General features: G+C 47.1%; 1 protein-coding gene and 2 pseudogenes across 1 annotated transcript; 1 reads left to right on the top strand and 2 right to left on the bottom strand.

Moving 5' to 3' along the window:
* Positions 1-19,495, bottom strand: part of LOC122125473 — a 260,765-nt pseudogene that overhangs the window by 8,747 nt on the left and 232,523 nt on the right.
* LOC122125507 lies at positions 5,843-12,234 on the top strand (annotated as a pseudogene).
* LOC122125506 (vomeronasal type-1 receptor 4-like) lies at positions 18,307-19,236 on the bottom strand. The gene has a single exon (XM_042700050.1). It carries the CDS (start codon positions 19,234-19,236, stop codon positions 18,307-18,309), a length of 930 nt encoding a protein of 309 aa, XP_042555984.1.

The raw sequence follows: 19,495 nt of genomic DNA, 5'->3' as shown, positions 1-19,495 counted from the left end.
CCCCCTCCTCAGGCATGGGCCACGGGCACACACCTTTCACCTTGTGGGAGGCCGCGGCCCTCACCTTGGCCTCACAGTCCTTCATCAGGTTCTAGAAGGCAGGCACCAGGTCTGTCTTGGTGATCTCAGGCCCCACTGCTTTCTGGAGCTGTAAACTTGGAACCAGGGAGAGGCAGGGTGTATGGAGCGAAAGGGGTCTGGAAGACTCTCTCAGCTATTGAGGCCAAAATCAAGGCAGAAGCGGTGCAGAGGTGTGGAGACTAGGCAGGCTGCTCTCCCCAGAGCCAGGAGACATCCCCAACAGCATGTGCCAAAACCACAGACCTTAGTTCACATTGTCCCAAGTGGGGCTTTCTGTGACCAGATCCAAAAACATGCCAGCGATGCACAGTCTCCCGCTTTTACATTTCTACTAACATATAGTGGGCTGAGTCACTAAATGGGCAGGGGAGCTAAGGAGAGACTTCTCAGAAGAGGGAAGAATGGCAAAGAAGCACAGGAGGTTATGCTCATCATTCCTGGGCATGAAGGAAGTACAAATCACAACAACCCTGAGATTCCATCTTAATCCAGTTAGATTGGCCAGCATTGTGAATTGGAACAAATGCTGGAAGGGATGTGGAGAAAAGAAGCCCTACTGAGCTGCTGGTGGGAATGTGAACTAGTGCAGCCACTCAGCACAGCAGTCTGCAGGTTCCTCCAAATACTAAACACAGACCTTCCCTCCCACCCATTCCTGGGCATCTACACTGAGCATCATGACAAGGACACCTGCACACCCATGTTCACTGCCACACTACTCACAATAGCCAAGATACAGAAACAGCCCAGTTGCCCCACAGTAGATGAGTGGACCCACAAATGTGGACAATGGAACTTTACCCAGCCATTAGAAAGAATAAAATAATGTCATTAGCAGGGAAATGGATGGAACTAGAACAAATCATGTGAAGTGAGGTAAGTCAAGATTGGAGATTAACGGTGCACGTTCTCTGATATAAGGAAGTTAGATCTAAAATGTACTGGGATATGACAAATGCCACAAGATTCCAGAGACTCACACACAGTGAGACCAAAGGAGAATAGTCTTAGGAGAGAATCACAAAGGCCCAATGCCTAAGCATCTCTTCATATTCATATAAAATATTACACGTACAGAAACAAATCCCAAGATGTGGAAACAAAATACATATATATGTTTTGGTTTTAGCTTTTGATACTTCTGTGTTCTTTATCTGATAAACAGTCTGTTCTCATGTTATCTTTGGGAGGGTCCAAGGAGGGAAAAGGGATGGAAAAAAGTGCATCCATGGAGCTCACTGGACATTGATGAAAGTGAACTGCACAACTCATGGGTGGAGAAGGGAGGGAGGGGCTGGGAGGGAATGAGAGAACAGCAGGCACTCACTGTACAAAAGAAAATGTCCTGCCGAAACTAAACCAAGATGAGTTAAACCTTCTTAACAGGGCCATATCAAGTATTGAAATAGAAACAGCAGTAAGAGTCCTCCCATCTAAGAAAAGTCCAGGACCAGATGGTTTTACAGTGGAATTCTACAAGACCTTCAAAGCAGAGCTCACACCAATACTCCTCCAACTCTTCAATGAAATTGAAAGAGAAAGTTCACTACTGAACTCATTCTATGAAGCCATCATAACCTTCATCCCAAAACCAGGCAGGGACTCATCAAAGAAAGAGAACTATAGACCCATTTCTTTGATGAACATTGATGCAAAATTTCTAGACAAAAGTTTGGCCAATCAACTTTAACAATTCATCCAAAAAATCATACACCACGATCAAACAGGATTCATTTCAGGGATGCAAAGCTGGTTCAATATACGCAAATCAATTAATATAATTCATCATATCAACAAGAGCAAGGATAAGAACCACATGGTTTTCTCAATAGATGCAGAAAAAGCATTTGACAAGATCCAACACCACTTTATGATAAGGGTTCTGGAAAAATTAGGAATCCATGGAACCTTCCTCAATACAATAAAGGCTGTATATGACAAACCAACAGCCAGCATTGTACTTAATGGTGAAAAACTAAAGCCATTTCCTCTAAACTCAGGAACGAGACAAGGATGTCCACTCTCTCCACTGCTCTTCAATCTAGTATTAGAATGCCTAGATACAGCAATAAGACAAGATGCATAAAGGGGATCCAAATAGGGAAAAGAGAAATAAAACTCTCCCTCTTTGCAGATGACATGATCTTGTATTTAAAGAATCCCACAGACTCCACTCCCAAATTACTCAAGCTTATTCAAAACTTTGGCAAAGCAACAGGGTATAAAATTAACCCTCAAAAATCAACAGTTTTCCTGTATGCTAACAATGAGAAAAGTGTGGCTAAAATAAGGAAAGCAACTCCATTCGTAATAGCCCCACAAAAAAAAAATTACCTAGGAATTAACTTAACCAAAGAAGTGAAGGACCTCTATGATGAAAACTTTAAAAACTTGAAAAAGGAAATCAAAACAGAACTTAGAAAGTGGCAAAAATTCCCATGGTCCTGAATTGGAAAATGGCAATACTTCCCAAGCCTATCTACAAATTCAATGTGATACTTATCAATATTCCAACCTCATTCTTCAAGGAAATAGAAGAGGCAATCCAAAAATTCATATGGAACAATAAAAGACCCCAAATAGCAAAAGCAATCCTCAACAGAAAGAACAGTGCTGAAGGAATAACAATGCCAAATTACAAACCCTACTACAAAGCCATAGTAATCAAAACAGCTTGGTATTGGCACAAGAACAGACCTCAGGACCAATGGAATAGAATTGTAAACCCAGAAATGAACCTACAGACCTACAGCCATCTAATCTTCGATAAGGGAGCAAAAAACATAGAATGAAAGAACGACAGCCTCTTCAGTAAATGGTGTTAGCAAAATTGGTTAACTACTTGTAGAAAACTAAAGCTAGATCCTTATATATCACTCTGCACCAGAATCAACTCCAAATGAATCAAAGACCTCGGAGACAAAGCAGATACTCTGAAAATATTACAGTATGGAATAGAAGAAACCCTCGATCTCCTTAGCACAGGCAGAAATTTTCTTAATAGAGATCCAGAAACACAACAAATCAAAGAAAGGTTGGACAAATGGGATTGCATAAAGTTGCAGAGCTTCTGCATGGCAAAGGACATAGCTAGCAAGATCAATAGAAAGCCCACAGATTGGGAGAAGATCTTCACTAGCTATACAACAGACAAGGGTCTCAAATCTAAAATATACCTGGAATTCAAAAAATTAAATCCCCAACAACAAATCTTCAAAGAAACAAATGCCCAATAAGTAAGTGAGCTAAAGACTTAAAGAGAAACTTCTCTGAAGAGGAAAGAAGAATGGCCAATAAACACATGAAGAAATGCTCAACCTCCCTAGTCATAAAAGAAATGCAAATCAAAACAACATTGAGATACCACCTCACCCCAGTTAGAATGGCAAAAATCAAGAACTCTAATAACAACAGATGCTGGAGGGGATGTGGACAGAAGGGAACCTTACTTCATTGTTGATGGGAGTGTAAACTTGTTTATCGCATGAGATTCTTATCTCCAATTCTTATCTCCACTCTCTGGTGGTAGAGTGCCAGCCTGGAAAAAGAAAGCTCAGGAAAAGCATCCAGACCCAGAATTCAAACCGCTGGACTGGCACAAAAGAAAGAAAGAAAGAAAATAGAATGAGACATTTCTGTGCAGGAATTTCTATGGCAATAATGGCCATTTATTTCTAAACATGTTTTCATCCCTAGAGAACCCATTTGGAGATTAGAGTAAGCATTTCATGCATATTCCTGAAAGCAGGGTGATCTCTTTTCATGCCTGGTTGTTTCTGAGGAGGTAGCTTCATTCTCTAATTCCCTACTCATTTTCATCGTTAGCAGTGGTGATTTTGAAGCAGAAATTTGTCATTGTGCTCAGGAGAGGATCAGCAGTGACTCCTCACCCTGGGTTTCTGGTCTACCTCATTGCATGTGACTCCATTCCTCACCTGGACCCTTCTGGTCTTCCTGACAATTCCTCTGCCCTGTTCTTGTCTGTTTCAAGAACATGCATTTGCCTTTCTGTGTCTGACTTCTTGCATTTTCCACAGCGATCTGTAGTTCTACACATGTGGCAGGAAATGACAGGATTTCCTTCTTGTTCCTGGCCTAGTCGTACTTTGTGATGGAAATAGGCTACATCTTCTTTTTGTGTGTGTGTGAAACACCTTTTTCTTAAACAGCAAAACAGAAATGCAACACAATTTTAAATATTTGTAAAATTAGGTGACAAAAGGGATGCAAAAGGGATGTTTGCAGTATGACAATTACATCTTCATATAGTTAAAGTCATTTATGAAATCTTATACTAGCACATAAGATTATCCCATGATTAAAGTAGTTCAAATCTAATAACCATAAGCTATATTAGTGGATCTCCTTTCCTAGTATAATATCTTAATATTACCTCTGATAGTGATTCCTTTATCAAATGGAATCTATGAACTAAATTTTTAGAAATTGTTATGAGAATGACTAAAATTCTACCAATCAATTAGTTAAATTTACAGAGTGAGATAAAAATACTGAGCTTCCCATGATGCTGATCACATGTATGGTGTATAGTGTACACCATTATATGTTATAGGCTGTGATAGACAATTTGCCCCAGAAAAGTTAGAATGAACTTATGACATTAAACAAGCATCATTATTCCACAATACTGTGAAATTTGGGAAATTATGTAATCACTTAACTACAATTTTAAAAAAAAGAACATCAGGGAAGGTGGGGAGGGAAGGGATGGTAGGGGGAAAACAATGGAGGGGGAAACAATACTCAATAGGAAGTGGACTCATTACGTTGCTCATGTAACTGTAACCCTCTGTATAGTATCTTTACAATAAAAAAATTAAAAAATACTGAGCTTACCAATTATTATACATATAAAATTCTCTCATTCATGATTCTATACTAGAACACTCTTCAAGGAATTTCATAACAGCTAATTTACTGGGTACAACAAATAAATCTTGCTACCAAACCCTAGAGCTGGAAGAGCATAGCATGTGGTGTACTGTAAGATCAGTCACACTTAACCCATATTCACATATTTATTTATATATATATATATATATATATATATATATATATATATCCTGGAAGATCTGTTCTGTGTCAGAGACAATACAAATTGGGAGTGAAAACATTTGGAGTTGGTTGCTACTTTTATCACATTTTTTTTTACCTATTTCTATGTATTCCTCCCAGACTTTCTACTTCTAATCAATACATAACCAAAAAAAAATTTTAGGGGGAGGGAGTCCAGTTGTGGGGCCTGAACTCTAGGCCTGGGCACTGTCCCTCAGCTCTTCAGCTCAAGGCTAGCACTCTACAACTTGAGCCATAGCGCCACTTCCGGTTTTTTTCTTTTTGCTTATGTGGTGCTCAGGAATCAAACCCAGGGCTTCATACATGCAAGGCAAGCACTCTACCACTGAACCATTTTCGCAGCCCATTACCAAAATTCTTATCTTTTCAGATAGCAAGTGGGTTATTTGGGGCAAAAGCAAGTTGGTTCTTTGTTTTTAAACAGATCTCAATATGATAATTTAGTTTCAACTTAAAATCCTCTTTATAGCCCAAATCTGTTTTCAAATGATTAAAGAGAAACCATCAGTCCTACCTTATTATTAGAAAGTACAACTGACAAACTTTAGGCAAGGTTTTGGTTAACTTCAGGACTTACAGATCAGATGACTGTCAGTTGATTACTACTCAAAGTACTTTTACAAATGTGAAACTATCTTGACTTAGGAGAAGGTAAATGCGGAGGATGAGGCAGATGGAGGGGAGGCACACAATCGTGAACAGGTACATACATAAAGCTGTGCATTCAGTACATGATTTTGGTCACATTTTCACAACATGATTATTTTCTTATATATCTTACTAAGTAAGCATGTAATAAAAGACTAAGCCTATATATCAAAGCAAATTCAATAAAACATTCATTTTCAAGTTTCATAAATATATGCAATTCTAATTATAAAGTCTCTACAACACATCTGCACATTTTCTTAGACTAACATAATACACAGACTCATGGAAGTCTTCTGTTAAGTAGTTAATTTTGCCTAGATTTGAAATTATTTTCATAAACATTCAATGAAGCCACAAATAAAGGAACTGTAACATTTGGAATCTTCCCTAGTTTAAAGGGGGGAGAGTAGGAGGGTGGGGGAAGAATGGAGAGAAAGAAAGGGGGAGAGACAGAGGGAGAGAGAAGCAGCAATTCCATAAATGAGAAGGGAACTCAGTCCCTTACTTTCTTCTGCTTTTCATGTCAGTTGTTTGGAAAACACTAGAAGCAGACATGAGGTTTTCTATATATTGTCCAAAAAGGTGGTCTTCTGATTTTAGCTTCAGGTTTTCTTCCTTAACTGCACTACACTTGCTGAGAGATCTTCAGGCTTGAGGAATTGGCCAAGGTCCTGGAGCTGGACAATGTCAAGAGTGAGATCATCCCCATGTTCTCCAATCTAGCCTCTGATGAGCAGGTGGGTCCCTGCCCCATTCCCCACCCCTCACCCCCCCTTGGGCCCTCGGCCCGTGTGCCCCGTGGGCACTCAGCACCCCTTCTGCTCCCCAGGACTCCGTGCAGCTTCTGGCAGTTGAGGCATGTGTGAACATCTCCCAGCTCCTGGCCCAGGAGGACCTGGAGGCCCTGGTGATGCCCATACTGAGCCAGGAGGCTTAGGACAAGTCCTGGCGCGTCTGCTACATGGTGACCAACAAGTTCACTGAGATGCATGAGGCCTGCAGTGCACAGGCAGGGCCAAGGCTGAAGGGAAGAGGGACAGGTGTCTGTCCTGCATGGAGCGGGCACCCTGACATCCGTGGGTAGAGAAGCCAGGGCTGGATCTTGGCATGGTCAGGTTAGACCGACTTGCGTGCAGCCCCGCTGGCCCCACCCCTTGCGGGGTGCATGTTCATGCTGGGAAGCTCGCCCCACTTTGCACATGGCAGGGCCTAGGAAAGACAGGAAGGCAAGCTCTCTGACCTGGGCTCCAAGCGAGGAAGACAGCTCTTGTCCTGTCCAGAAGTGCAAGTTGCAGACAGACAAGGAGCTGAGGTAGAAACAGGGCTTCCCACCAGCACTCCATACCAGTTACACTGGTAAAAGAGCATGAGGACCTACGAGGGCTGCCTTTGTGTGTGTCCTTACTGTGGACCCATTGGCTCTGGTGGTGATCAGGAGCAAGTGGTGGTCAGGAGCAAGCGTAAGACATCTCTGGCAACCAGTCTCAAGAAAATGCAGAGTCACTAGGCACACCTTCATCCAGACACGTGTTCATACTGGCAGAATGGGGCTCTGAACTGGAGCCTTGTGCTCGCTGGGCAGGTGCCCCCTTCTTGAGGCACACCCCACACTTTGGATTTATTTTTCAGCTAGGATCTCAAGCTTTTGCCTGGGCTGACCTTGGATTCCAATTCTCCTAACTCTGCTTCCTGTATAGCTAGCTAGATTGTAAGTGTGAGCTGGTGTGCACAGTCCATTTTATACATGTATACTGTTATTATAGAGGGGATGTATAGAGGGATTACAATGGCATGCATGAGTCAGGTAATGAGGACATTTCCTTTTTGTACAGTGAGTGTCTGCTGTTCTCTCATTCCCTCCTAGCCCCTCCCTCCCATCTCCACCCTCAAGTTGTGTAGTTTACTTTCATCAGAGTCTAGTCAGCTCCATAGCTGCAGTTTTTATTTCCAAACTTTTTCCCTCTTGGACCCTCCTAAAGATAACATGAGATCACACTGTTTATCAGATAAAGAAAACAGAAGTATCAAAAGCTAAAACCAATATATATATATGTATGTATTTTGTTCCCACATCTTGGGATTTGTTTCAGTATGTGTAATATTTTATTTGAATATGAAGAGACGTTTAGGCATTGGGCCTTTGTGATTCTCTCCTAAGACTATTCTTTGGTCTCACTGTGTGTGAGTCTCTGGAATCCTGTGGCATTTGTCATATCCCAGTGCATTTTAGATCTAACTTCCTTATATCAGAGAGAACGTGCACCGTTAATCTCCAATCTTGACTTACCTCATTTCACATGATTTGTTCTAGTTCCCTCCATTTCCCTGCTAATGACATTATTTTATTCTTTCTAATGGCTGGGTAAAGTTCCATTGTCCACATTTGTGGGTCCACTCATTTACTGTGGGGTATCTGGGCTGTTTCTATATCTTGGCTATTGTGAATAGTGTGGCAGTGAACATGGGTGTGCAGGTGTCCTTGTCATGGCGCTCAGCGTAGATGTTCAGGAAAGGTTTGTGTTTAGTATTTGGAGGAACCTGCAGACTGCTGTGCTGAGTGGCTGCACTAGTTCACATTCCCACCAGCTGCACAGTAGGGCTCCTTTTCTCCACATCCCTGCCAGCATTTGTTCCAATTCACACTGCTGGCCAATCTAACTAGGATAAGATGAACTCTCAGGGTTGTTTTGATTTGTACTTCCTTCATGCCCAGGGATGATAAGCATTTCTTTGTGTTTCTTTGCCATTCCTCCCTTTCCTGAGAAGTCTCTCCTTAGCTCCCCTGCCCATTTAGTGACTCAGCCCACTATATTTTAGTAGAAATGTAAAAGGGGGAGACTGTGCATCGCTGGCATGTTTTTGGATCCGGTCACAGAAAGCCCCACTTGGGATAATGTGAACTAAGGTCTGTGGTTTTGGCGCACGCTGCTGGGGACGCGGCCTGGCTCTGGGGAGAGTAGCCTGCCCCGTCTCCATACCTCTGCACCACTTCTGCCTAGATTTTGGCCTCAATAGCTGAGAGAGGCTACCAGAACCCCTTGGGATCCACACTCACCCCTTCTCGCTGGTTCTGGGTTTCCAGCTCCAGAAAGCAGTGGGGTCTGAGATTACCAAGACAGACCTGGTGCCCGCCTTCCAGAACCTGATGAAGTACTGCGAGGCCAAGGTGAGGGCCATGGCCTCCCAAAAGGTGAAAGGTGGGTGCCTGTTTTCCATGCGAGGAGGAGGGGAGCGCAGAACGGTGGAGGTGCAGCTGGCACCATCTCATCCCCCACCCCAGCCCACAGAGCTCTGCGAGAACCTCTCCACAGACTGTCAAAAGAACATGATCATGATCCAGATCATGCTGTGCACCAAGGTAACTGGTTTGTCGGAGGGAGTCAGCCGGGCATGAAAGAGGGCACAGAACAGGCTGTGGAAACACCCCAGGCACCTGGGTCACAGGCTGCAGCCAAGGAGATGGAGGCAGGGACCCCTACAGCTTGCCCCTAGCACCCTGCCAATCATGTGCAGAGGAGGGCTGAGGAAGGTCTCCTGGGGCCTCCCTCTCTTGTCCCTCCCAGGAACTGGTGTCAGATGCCAACCAATATGTGAAGTCCGCCCTGGCCTCCATCATCATGTGCCTTTCTCCCACCCTGGGCAAAGACAACTCCATCGAGCAATTCCTGCTCCTCTTCCTGGCCCAGCTGAAGGACTAGGTGAGTCTCCCCTCCCCCAGCCCCCTGCCCAGGTGATTGATGGCTATCCTGGAGTCCAGCAGGGCTGCTGAGCTGAGTGATGAGTCTATGTGTGATGGGTAAGCATGCACGTGTGGGGTTGAACAGAGCTCACAATCTGGGAGGCAGAAGCAGTTCAAACTCTTTCTGTCATGGAGCACCTGCTGTGTTTGCCCCGGCCCTGCTGGATAGTGGGGGCATGGCATGGATGAGGCTTGCCCTGGAGGCGGGGCTGTGCTCTGGTGGGGGTTCATGTCAGTGGAGGGAGTTGAGGTGACAGGAATGAAAGGCGCAAGTCTCAGTACTGGTGGGCCAAGTGTCATGACTCCTCCCTTCTGGCTCAAGCCTCAACTGGGTCCTGACACAGCTGTCCTGGGTGGAGTTGGGGCTCACCTTTCTTCTCCCACTGTGTTATTTTTCCTCATGAGTCATTCTCTCAGAATGACTGCAGGTGTCATATGATGCCCAAGCCTCCATCACTTAATGTCAAGTGTGGCTCTGTATGTGGCCTTGTCACTGTGTCCCTGGGGCCAGGTTGGAGTTAGGGCAGTGGCCCTGGGGAGATGGCAGGTCTGTAGGGTGTTGCTGTGGGGTGGCACTCCCCTCCCCCCATTCCAGGCCGCCTTGGGCCAGGCATCACTGGAGCCCCATCCTCTGCAGTGCCTGGAGGTGCGGCTGAACATCATCTCCAACTTGGACTGTGTGATCTAGGTGATCGGAATATGGCAGCTGTCCCAGTCGCTGCTGCAAGCCATTGTGGAGCTAGCCAAGGACACCAAGTGGCAGATGCGGCTGGCCATAATCGAGTACATGCCCCTGCTGGCTGGGCAGCTGGTGCATGATCCAGGGCATGCCAGGTAGGGCGGGGAGGAGAGAGGAGGCAGGCCAGCCTGCCTCACCCTCGGAGCCCTCACCACCTCTCTCCTCTGGCAGGGAGTGGAATTCTTTGATGAGAAACTCAACTCATTGTGCATGGCATGGCTGGTGGACCATGGTGAGTCCTGCCACAGGGAGCTGTCAGCCAGTGGGCGGGGCCATGCCACTGTTCTGTCTGTGCCCTGCCTCCCAGTGTTGGAACCCTGGCTAAGGCTGGTGCTGAGCCATGACCCACTCTAAAACTCCCCCATGGCCTTCTTGTCCCCCTTGCAGTCTATGCCATCTGTGAGGCAGCCACCAGCAACCTCAATATGCTGGTGGAGAAGTTCGGGAAGGAGTGGGCACATGCCACCATCATCCCCAAGGTGCTGGCCATGTCTGGAGACCCCAACTACGTGCATCCCATGACCACCCTCTCCTGCATAAACGTGAGTGCGGCCCACACCACACCTGCACCCAAGAGCCGGCTTGCCATAGAAGGGGCACGCACGGCCCTGCCGTGACAACAAGCTTGGGAGTGGAGAGGCCGAGGGCCAGGGCCAGCAGTACAGATCTAGAGCTGGGCGGGCTCCAGGCCTCTGGCACCCTTGGCCTGGGCGTGGGTGAGCTGGTGTGAGACACACCGTTGGCTGCGTGTTCAGAGTTGAGCTCGTTGTAAATCATAACTGAGGGGAGATGATGTCAGTTATGCGCTCCGTTTAGATGCCAGTGAGGGTTGGCGTAGGCTTGACACCTGGGCCCAGGTGCCAGGCGCTGACTGTACTGATTGTGTGCCCATGCTTGGCCAGGTTCTGTCAGAGGTGTGCGGGCAGGACATCACCACCAAGCACATGTTGCCCACTGTCATGCGCATGGCAGGGGACCCTGTTGGCAACGTCCACTTCAATGTCGCCAAGTCCATGCAGAAGATCGGGCCCATCCTCCACAACAGGTGCACTGGGACTTGCTGTTCTTATGCTCCTCTCCAGCTACACTGTTTCTTCCTTTGTGGTAATACTGAGGGTTGACCTCGCTAGGCAAGCAATCTGCCACTTGAGTCATGCCCCCAGCGCTTTTTGCCTTTGTTATATTTCACAGAGCACATGTGTGGCCCAGGCTGCCTGGTCTGTGCATGCTGCTCACACCACTAGGATAACGGGTGCCACCACGCCCAGCTATTGCTAGGGCTTCCTCAGTAGCTGGGATTCCAGATGTGCACCACTGTGTTCAGCTGCCACCGCTCCCTGCTGCTTCCTCCCAGTGTCAGCTTCACTGTAGACTGAGGAGTCGGCAGTGATGGTGGCGAGCCTTATGGGGAGGGGGTGTGAAGGGAAGCTAAGGTGAGAAGTGGCTCAGTATTGCTAGTCGTCTGGAGATGCAAGGGGGTGGCCAGGCCTGAACTGAGTTCCCAGCTGTGGGCACCCATCTGCTTCATGCTCCAGCCCTTACCCCTCTGCTTCCAGCAACCTGCAGAGTGAAGTCAAGCCGGTCCTGGATAAGCTGACCCAAGACCAGGATGTGGGCATCAAGTACTTTGCCCAGGAGGCCTTGACTGGTGCGGGCTGGGGGTGGGTGGGCAGTGGCAGGTGGGAGGGGTGGTGGTGCCCGGTCAGGGGCCCAGGAGGGCCAGAGGGTGGCAGAGCCCAGGCAGGGACTGGGTGGCCAGACAGGCGGGTGGATGGGGAGAGGGTGGTGGGGCCGGGGCAGGGGCGCAAGAGGGCCAGGTTGGGCTTCTGAGCCAACCCATTCCTGTTCCTCCAGTTCTGTCTCTTGCCTGATGCTGGAAGAAGAGCCAGTGCTTGGGCCTTCAGTGCCCAGCCTCTGGTCCACCCTCAGCTCAGCACTCCTTGAGCTCCTCCCTCAAGGAGCCAGTGTGTCGCTGACAGCCCTCCCCGTGCTTGGCCTGATCCCAGACCTGGCCCCATGCACATTTCATGAGCCACCTGGGGAGATGGCGCCCGGCCCCCTCCCAAAGGCTGAGGGACACACAGTGGGATGGACAGCAGCCAGGAGGAAGGCGCCACTCCTGCCCTGTAGGGAGAGATGCGAGCATCCAGGTCACTGCCTCTTGCTGCTGAGATGGGGACCCCATTCCCATCTCCCTCCCACCTTTCTCCCTTTCTCTCCCCCCACCTCCACCACCGTGGTTTATTTGTGTCAACTCATCTGTTTATATTTTATTACTTTTTTCTCTCTTTTCAAAAGAAATAAAGGTGTAGAAACAGTTGGCCCTCAGGTATTAGTGGGGGCTGGGGAGAGTGTCCTGGGGACTTAGTCTCTGAACTTTTCTGTGAGGAGACTTAGTCCTAAACACTCACACTGAGTGTCCTGACCCCTAGGCATGCTGCCTGCTGTGGTAGAGCTGGCCAAGGACCCGGGCTGCCTGTGGAGGCCCTACTGTTCACATCCTCCTATTATTCACATCCTCCTACTGCTCAAGTCCTCTGACTATTCACTGAGCCACACCCCTGCCCTGGGAAAATCATCCATGTTTTTTGATGAGCACATAGCATTGTCTCAAAGCCTGGGTTTCCCACAAGGTACGGCAAGCATGCCCAACTCCCCTGTGGTCGAGGACATCAGTGTGAGTCTCCTTTACGGTTTTATATCTTTCTTTTTTTTTGGTTACTCCTGTGGATTGAACTCTGGTCCTGGCTGCTGTGCCTCAGCTCATCAGCTAAGGGCGAGCACTCTACCACCTGAGCCACACCCTCACTTGTGGTTTTCTGAGGGTTTATTGGAGATAAAATGTCTCATGGATTTTACTGCCCTGGCTGGATTTGAACCGTGATCCTCATATCTCAGCCTTCTGAGTAGCTAGGATGACAGGAATGAGCCACCGGCACCTGTCTAGGTTTGTGTCTTTTAAAGTCTGGATTCTACCTGAGAAAAACATATTTACGTTTCTTGTCTGGCTTGTTTTCCTTCCAAAGATGTATGATGAATTCCAGTTCCATCCATTTTCCTGAAGGTGCCAGGCTTTGTTCTTCATGGAAAGTTGTTTTTTAGCAGAACAGACAAATATACAAGATAGAAAGGAGTAGATGGCAATAGATATTATATTAAAATTTTGGAGCTATTTGGTGGTGGGGAATTGATATACAGCATAAAGCTGACAGTATTTTCAGGATCTGTATACACCTTTCCAAACTGTAAAGCAGTGACCCAGCTCTACCCTGTGCCTGTCAGCCAGGAGGGAGGGCTGGCCCGGCCAGTTATAAACCAACACTGCATAGAGATGATACTTCACCAGCTAAGACTGAAAACTGAAAGTTCCGGGTGGAAAACTGTCCCAAGCAAATAGAAACTGACCTGAAAGGAATTCACAGTTGCTTGTCCCACGAGAGCAGGGGAGACCTCAAACCCAAGTTAGGTTGATGGGATAAAGACCATCACCCTATGCTGACACACAGCGAGCCAGCACACACATGACGACTGCTGCCCGGGTGTCATGAACTAGTACTACTGGATGCCATGGACCCGTAAATCCAGACCAAGTTAGAATGTTGGCTTAAGACCCCCTCTCAACAAGAGATAGGCTGTCGAGCCCAAAGTCAGCCATAAGACTTAAGGATCAAATGAAGGAACAAGTTTACAAATTCAAGAATCAAAACCATAGCACACCTTTCCAGAACCTCTGGGATGCAGCAAAAGCTTCTCAGGGAATTTACAGCTGTGCAGGCCTGGTATGAAAACAGTCAGGTGTCTCTAATGCAATCAACGATGAAGCACAGTCTAAAAGCGAACCCAGAACAGTGGATAGAATGATAATCATAAGGGCTGGGAAGTTGGCTCACTGGTAGAGCACATGCCTTGTATGCTTGAGACCCTGGGTTCAATTCCTCAACACCTCATAAGCAGGAAAAAAAAAGCCGGAAGTAGCACTGTGGCTCAAGTGGTAGAATGCTAGCCTGAGCTGAAGAGATGAGGGACAGTGCCCAGGCCCAGAGTTCATGCCCCACGACTGGACCCCTCCCCCCGACCCCCCGCAAAAAAGAAAGATAATCATAAAAATCAGCATAGAGCCAGCCAGGCACTGATGCTGCTCACCACTAATCAGAGCTACTACAGAAGTTCAGATCGTAGGATTGTGGTTCAAAGACAGCAGAAATGTCCATGAGGCTTATTATCAATAAACATCCCCAGAATGTACAAAGCAGAGCTGTGGCTCAAGTGGTAGTGCACTAGCCTGGAGGTAAAGAAGCTTAGCAACAGTGCCCAGGCCCTGAGTTCAAGCCCTAGGACAGGCACACACATAAACACACACAGACACACACACACACCAAAAAAAATCAGGGTAAAAATGAAAAAAAATTGAGATTAAAAGAACAATGTAAAAAAAATCTGTGAAAGGAGCTGAGCGCTGGTGTTTCATCCCTGTAATCCTAGCTACTCTGGAGGCTAAAATCTGAGGATCATGAGTCCATGAGACTCATCTCCAATAAACCACCAGAAATTTTGAAATGGCGACTGTGGCTCAACTGATAGAGTATTCTCCTTGAGCTAAAGAGCTGAGGGACAGTGCTCAGGCCCAGAGTTCAAGCCTCAGGACTGACAAAAAAATCAAGAAAGGTAAGAACTTTCCTTGGTAAGATAGCTAAGACTGACAAGCCTTCATCCAAGAACAGTGAAGACATCAACTAAGAAAACTAGAATGTCATAACAGTTTAAATTCAAGTTGTCACTGGGAAGTATATTAGAAACTTAATCCAACACATTAGAAAATATACAAGAAATGGATTCACTTCTTTGCATGTTGGCACCATCAGGTTTGATCCAAGATGATTTTAGTCACCTAACTATATCTGTAATCAAGGAGTAAATAGATTCACTGACAGGTTCTACCAGGTGTTCAGATTTACCACCAATACCTCTCAGACAGGTTCAAAAACTAGGAAAGGAAGAAGGTTACCAAACTCCCTCTCATACCAAAATGAGAACAGACTAGAGACAAGATTAGACACCTATTTCCTTGAAGAGCACAGATGTAAAATATTTCATAACATACCTGCAAGTAATTTCAAAAATGCATTGAAAGATCATGCACCATGCCCACGTTACATTCCACCCAAATTTGCAAGTGTGGCTCAACCAGTCCTGGATAATTTGAAGAGTAAAATCCTGGAAACCTGTGACTTGCACCTGTCATCCTAGCTACTGAGGCTGAGATCTGAGGATCATAGTTCAAAGTCAGCCTGGGCAGAAAAGTCCAGCAGACTCTTCAATTCCCTACCAGAAAACTAGAAGCGGCACTAAGCTCCAAGTGGTAGAGCACTAACCATGAGTAAAAGAGCTCAGGGACAGCACCCAAGCTCTGAGTTCAAGCCCCACTACTGATTTCCCGCTGCTTCCCTCCCCCCAAAAAAGTCAATATAGCAAGGATCCATCTGCTTTAAAGGTTTCTCCGCCAAGGCACTATCAGCTGTAAAAAGTGAGTAGTTAGGGTATTTAATGAAGTAGAAATAATGGGAAGGTAGATACAGTCTGGTAGGGACAAGAATAGGCAAGGTGTGTACAGTGTGCAATAGTGGCTACCATCATGCCTGGACTCAGGTGTGACCCAGGAAAAGAAGTCAGATGGTGCCTGTGCTAGGCGTCAGTCAATGGTTACTCCCAGATCTGACCTGGCGTGAGTGCTTCCCCCAAAAACCTCCTCAGAACAGGACTTTCGTGGCCCTTCTGGATTCCGCTGTTTTGATCCCAATGGCAGCGCTTCTCCAGGCTGGTTGTTTTCGAGGATGGCGACCACAGTGTGGCCTGCTCTACCAGCAGGAGGTGCACAAGGGGTGGGGCCCGGAGCCCCCAAGCTAAGCATGCAGGCTGTGGGGGGGAGCTGACCTTTCAGCTGGTTCATTGGCTGAGTCGCTCCTTGGTGTCACAACCCATTTTTTCTGAATGGCTTTGTCAGGAGCTTCAAGTCATCACCAGGAGTGAGAGGTGGGCGTGTCTCATCCCTCCTTCATATTGAGCATAGTCACGAGAGGCTGCTGTGAATGAAGCCAAGTCAGGAGCTGGCTGAGAGCTCTGGCTGGCAGGTGTGCTGCAGGGGAGAAGGAATCGGGGGTCCCGCCACCCCATGGCAAGGACACAGGGGACAGGAAAGGGATTCCTACAAGATGGTGGTGCAGAACTGAGGGTACTCAGGAAGAAAGGAGGAGACAGAGATGGAGAGAGACATCCTGAATGTTGGAACTTTCCAGAAGTAATGAGTCCATGCAGGGCTGCACGGCAGCATGAGGACAGGCGGCTGTGCTTCCAGCAGACTGCAGGGATGCATGGGGTGCAGAGCCTAACCTTGAGCTGAAGAGCTGAGGGACAGCGCCTAGGCCCAGAATTCAAGCCCCAAGGCCGACCAAAAATAAAAAAGAGGAAAAGCGCATGGAGCATTGCTGAGCACTGTGGGGGAGGGGAAGCGCGGGGCGTGGGTTGTCTTGGATTTGGATCATCCTCAAGACAGAGAGTCAGGCGGGTGGAGAGTGGGGTGCTCCTGGGGAGCAGGTGCTGAGAGGGGGTGGAGTAGGGGCAGGGAATGCATGCGTCCCCTTAGAAGGCAGGGAGCTGGTGGAGGAGGTGCGCTGCCCCTAGGTCAGGAGGATAAGTCCCAGGACTTGAACTCAGGGCCTGGGTCCTATCCCTGAGCTTTTGTGCTCAGGGCTGGTGACTGTCCCCATGGCATCAGTGCTACTTCTGGCTTGCTGTCACCCTGATACTCATTCCTGAGAAGAAAAGGGTGGAGGTGGAGATCCCTAGACTGGAGGGCCCTGCCTGTCATTCAGCACAACAGCCCTCACTGGTACCCCAGAGGCTGTGGTGAAGCGACCTCATAACAAGGGACATGACGAGCATTGCAGGAAATGTCACAATAGCCAAGCAAGGGACTTTCTTAAGGAGACTTAGTGTTGTAAAAACAACTTTACATTTAAAAAAAAATGTGCTTTTCAAAAGTACACTTAATGTCCTTGTTGAATTAGCAGAGAGTCTAGAGATAGGTAACATAAACTGCCAAGGAAAATAAAGAGTTGTAAAAATAAATTAGGTGGAAGAAATAAGCATGGACAAGACTCAAGGAGTAACTGTCAGGAAGGAGCCTTGATGTTTGTGGTCAGTGCTACACCAGCAGGACTCCCTTCCTTCCTTCCTTCCTTCCTTCCTTCTTTGCTGTCTTACCATCTCTCTTCTCTGTCTGTTTCTGTCTGTCTGTTTGTCTGGGTCCCTCATTTTCTCTTTCCATCTTTGTACCAGTCCTGGAGCTTGAACTCTGGGCCTGTTCTATCTGTTCTATCCCTTGGACAATTTTGCTCAAGGCTAGCGCTTTACCACTTCAGCCACAACACCACCTCCATTTTTTTAGTGGTTTATTGGAGATGACAGTCTCAGAGAAATTTTTCCCTAGACTGGCTTTGAACTATGATCCTTAGATCCCACCTTCTCAGGAACTCAGAACACAGCCATCAACCGCCAACACCCAGCTGCTATTTTCTTTCCAACTACTTTCTTCTCCAGAACAGAAAGGGCTTTAAGAATGATTTGCTTCGTTGCATAGGTATCTATTAAAGAAAGAAAGAAAGAAATCAAAAGACTCAAAATGGCATTAGGAAAACATGTTAGGTAGATTCACCAGTTTATCTTGAACTTGAAACCACCACCAGGTAATGGGACAGATTCTCTGGGAGAAGTTGACATGATCTAATAAGCACTATTTCAAAATCTAACATTTCTACTTTCATATAATTTTGTGGGCCAGCACAATACAGACAGATGAACACACACACAGATATATAGTACACAAATGTGCAGGTGTGGACATGTGTGCACACCTCTATCTCTCAGCAGATGACATTTACCTAGGCATGGAGATTGTGGAAGGGCCAAGCAAAGTTCAGCTGAGATGCAAGCTTGGTGGTCCTCAGGGGAGGACCACTTTCTTCTTCTTTGTGCAGATGAAGAGGAGGCTGCAGGGAGTGGAGTGTCTGCTCATGAGCAGGAAAGGGCTGAGGGCTGGGAAACAGCCTATAGCAAATGCCGCTATAAGGTACAGCACAGGGCTGGGGTTGTAAATCACAGACACGCAAATCTGACAGATGCAGGACATAGTGTAAAAGGAGACAAAGGCGCTCACCAGGAGGAGAATGCTTATGATAGCTCTGGACTCGGGAGAGGCTCTGGTGGAGACACTGGTCCTCTGGATGTGCCCCATTCTCTGCTTGTGTCTGTACAGAACGAAGAGCATGGAGGTGCTGGCCCAGACCATGAGCCCCAAACACAGAACATCAGGCACAGAGAGCATGGTCACATAAAGCACATCCTCAGCTGGATCATGACGCACAGAAGAACAGTATCCAAAGGCCTTTAAGATCGTAATGTTGTCATGTGCTTTGCGTCCAGTGATGTACATGGGAAAAACAGTGCTCACCAGGAGGAAAACCCCCCAGCTGAGGTAGACGGTGGAGACAATGTGCTTGTGGGCTCTCCCCTTCAGCCCTGCCCACCTGGAGTCCCCCTGGCTGATGCTCACAGCCTGGAAGATGCTGAGGGAGCAAGTGCTACCTATCGCCACGCCCCTGCCCACTCGGTAAAGATAGAAGACCATTTTGCACCCCATATCATTGAAGAAATTTCTCCAGCCCCAAGCCACCATGGTTTGGAGAATACCCCTACACAGAACACATAGAAAGTTGGCCACAATTAAGTGCCTAAGAATCAAGTCTGTGGCTCTCATCCTGTTCCCCATGCAGGAAAGGAATAGATAATGGGAGAGAAGAGACAAATTACCCACTAACCCAACCACAGTCTGGGCTAAGAGGATCACCCCCATGGACACATGGGCATCTGCCATCCTCTCTGTTACTTGAGCCTCATCCAGAAGCTCTCGCTTATGAAACTGAGGCCTGCACAGGGCCAAGGGAACTCAACATTCTCCACTCAGCATTCAGACCACTGGAAATACTGTCCTACTATCTCTCATGTATTAGGAAAAATACAATTCTATTCATCCATCCGGAAGAGGAAGATGGCATGTTCAGGGAAATGGGTGAACCTAGAGAAATGGCATTAAGCGAAGGTGAGTCAGGTTCTGAGGTGAAGGCGGCTCCATT

The sequence above is a fragment of the Dipodomys spectabilis genome, unplaced genomic scaffold (assembly GCF_019054845.1).
Source record: "Dipodomys spectabilis isolate Male_0828 unplaced genomic scaffold, ASM1905484v1 ptg000266l, whole genome shotgun sequence".
NCBI lineage: Eukaryota > Metazoa > Chordata > Mammalia > Rodentia > Heteromyidae > Dipodomys > Dipodomys spectabilis.
Note: the sequence above shows the minus strand (reverse complement) of the source record. Positions and strands in the feature narration are given on the sequence as shown.

Excerpts from the sequence above, each read along its gene's own strand:
- LOC122125506 (XM_042700050.1), bottom strand. The coding sequence starts at position 19,236 with ATGGCAGATGCCCATGTGTCCATGGGGGTGATCCTCTTAGCCCAGACT.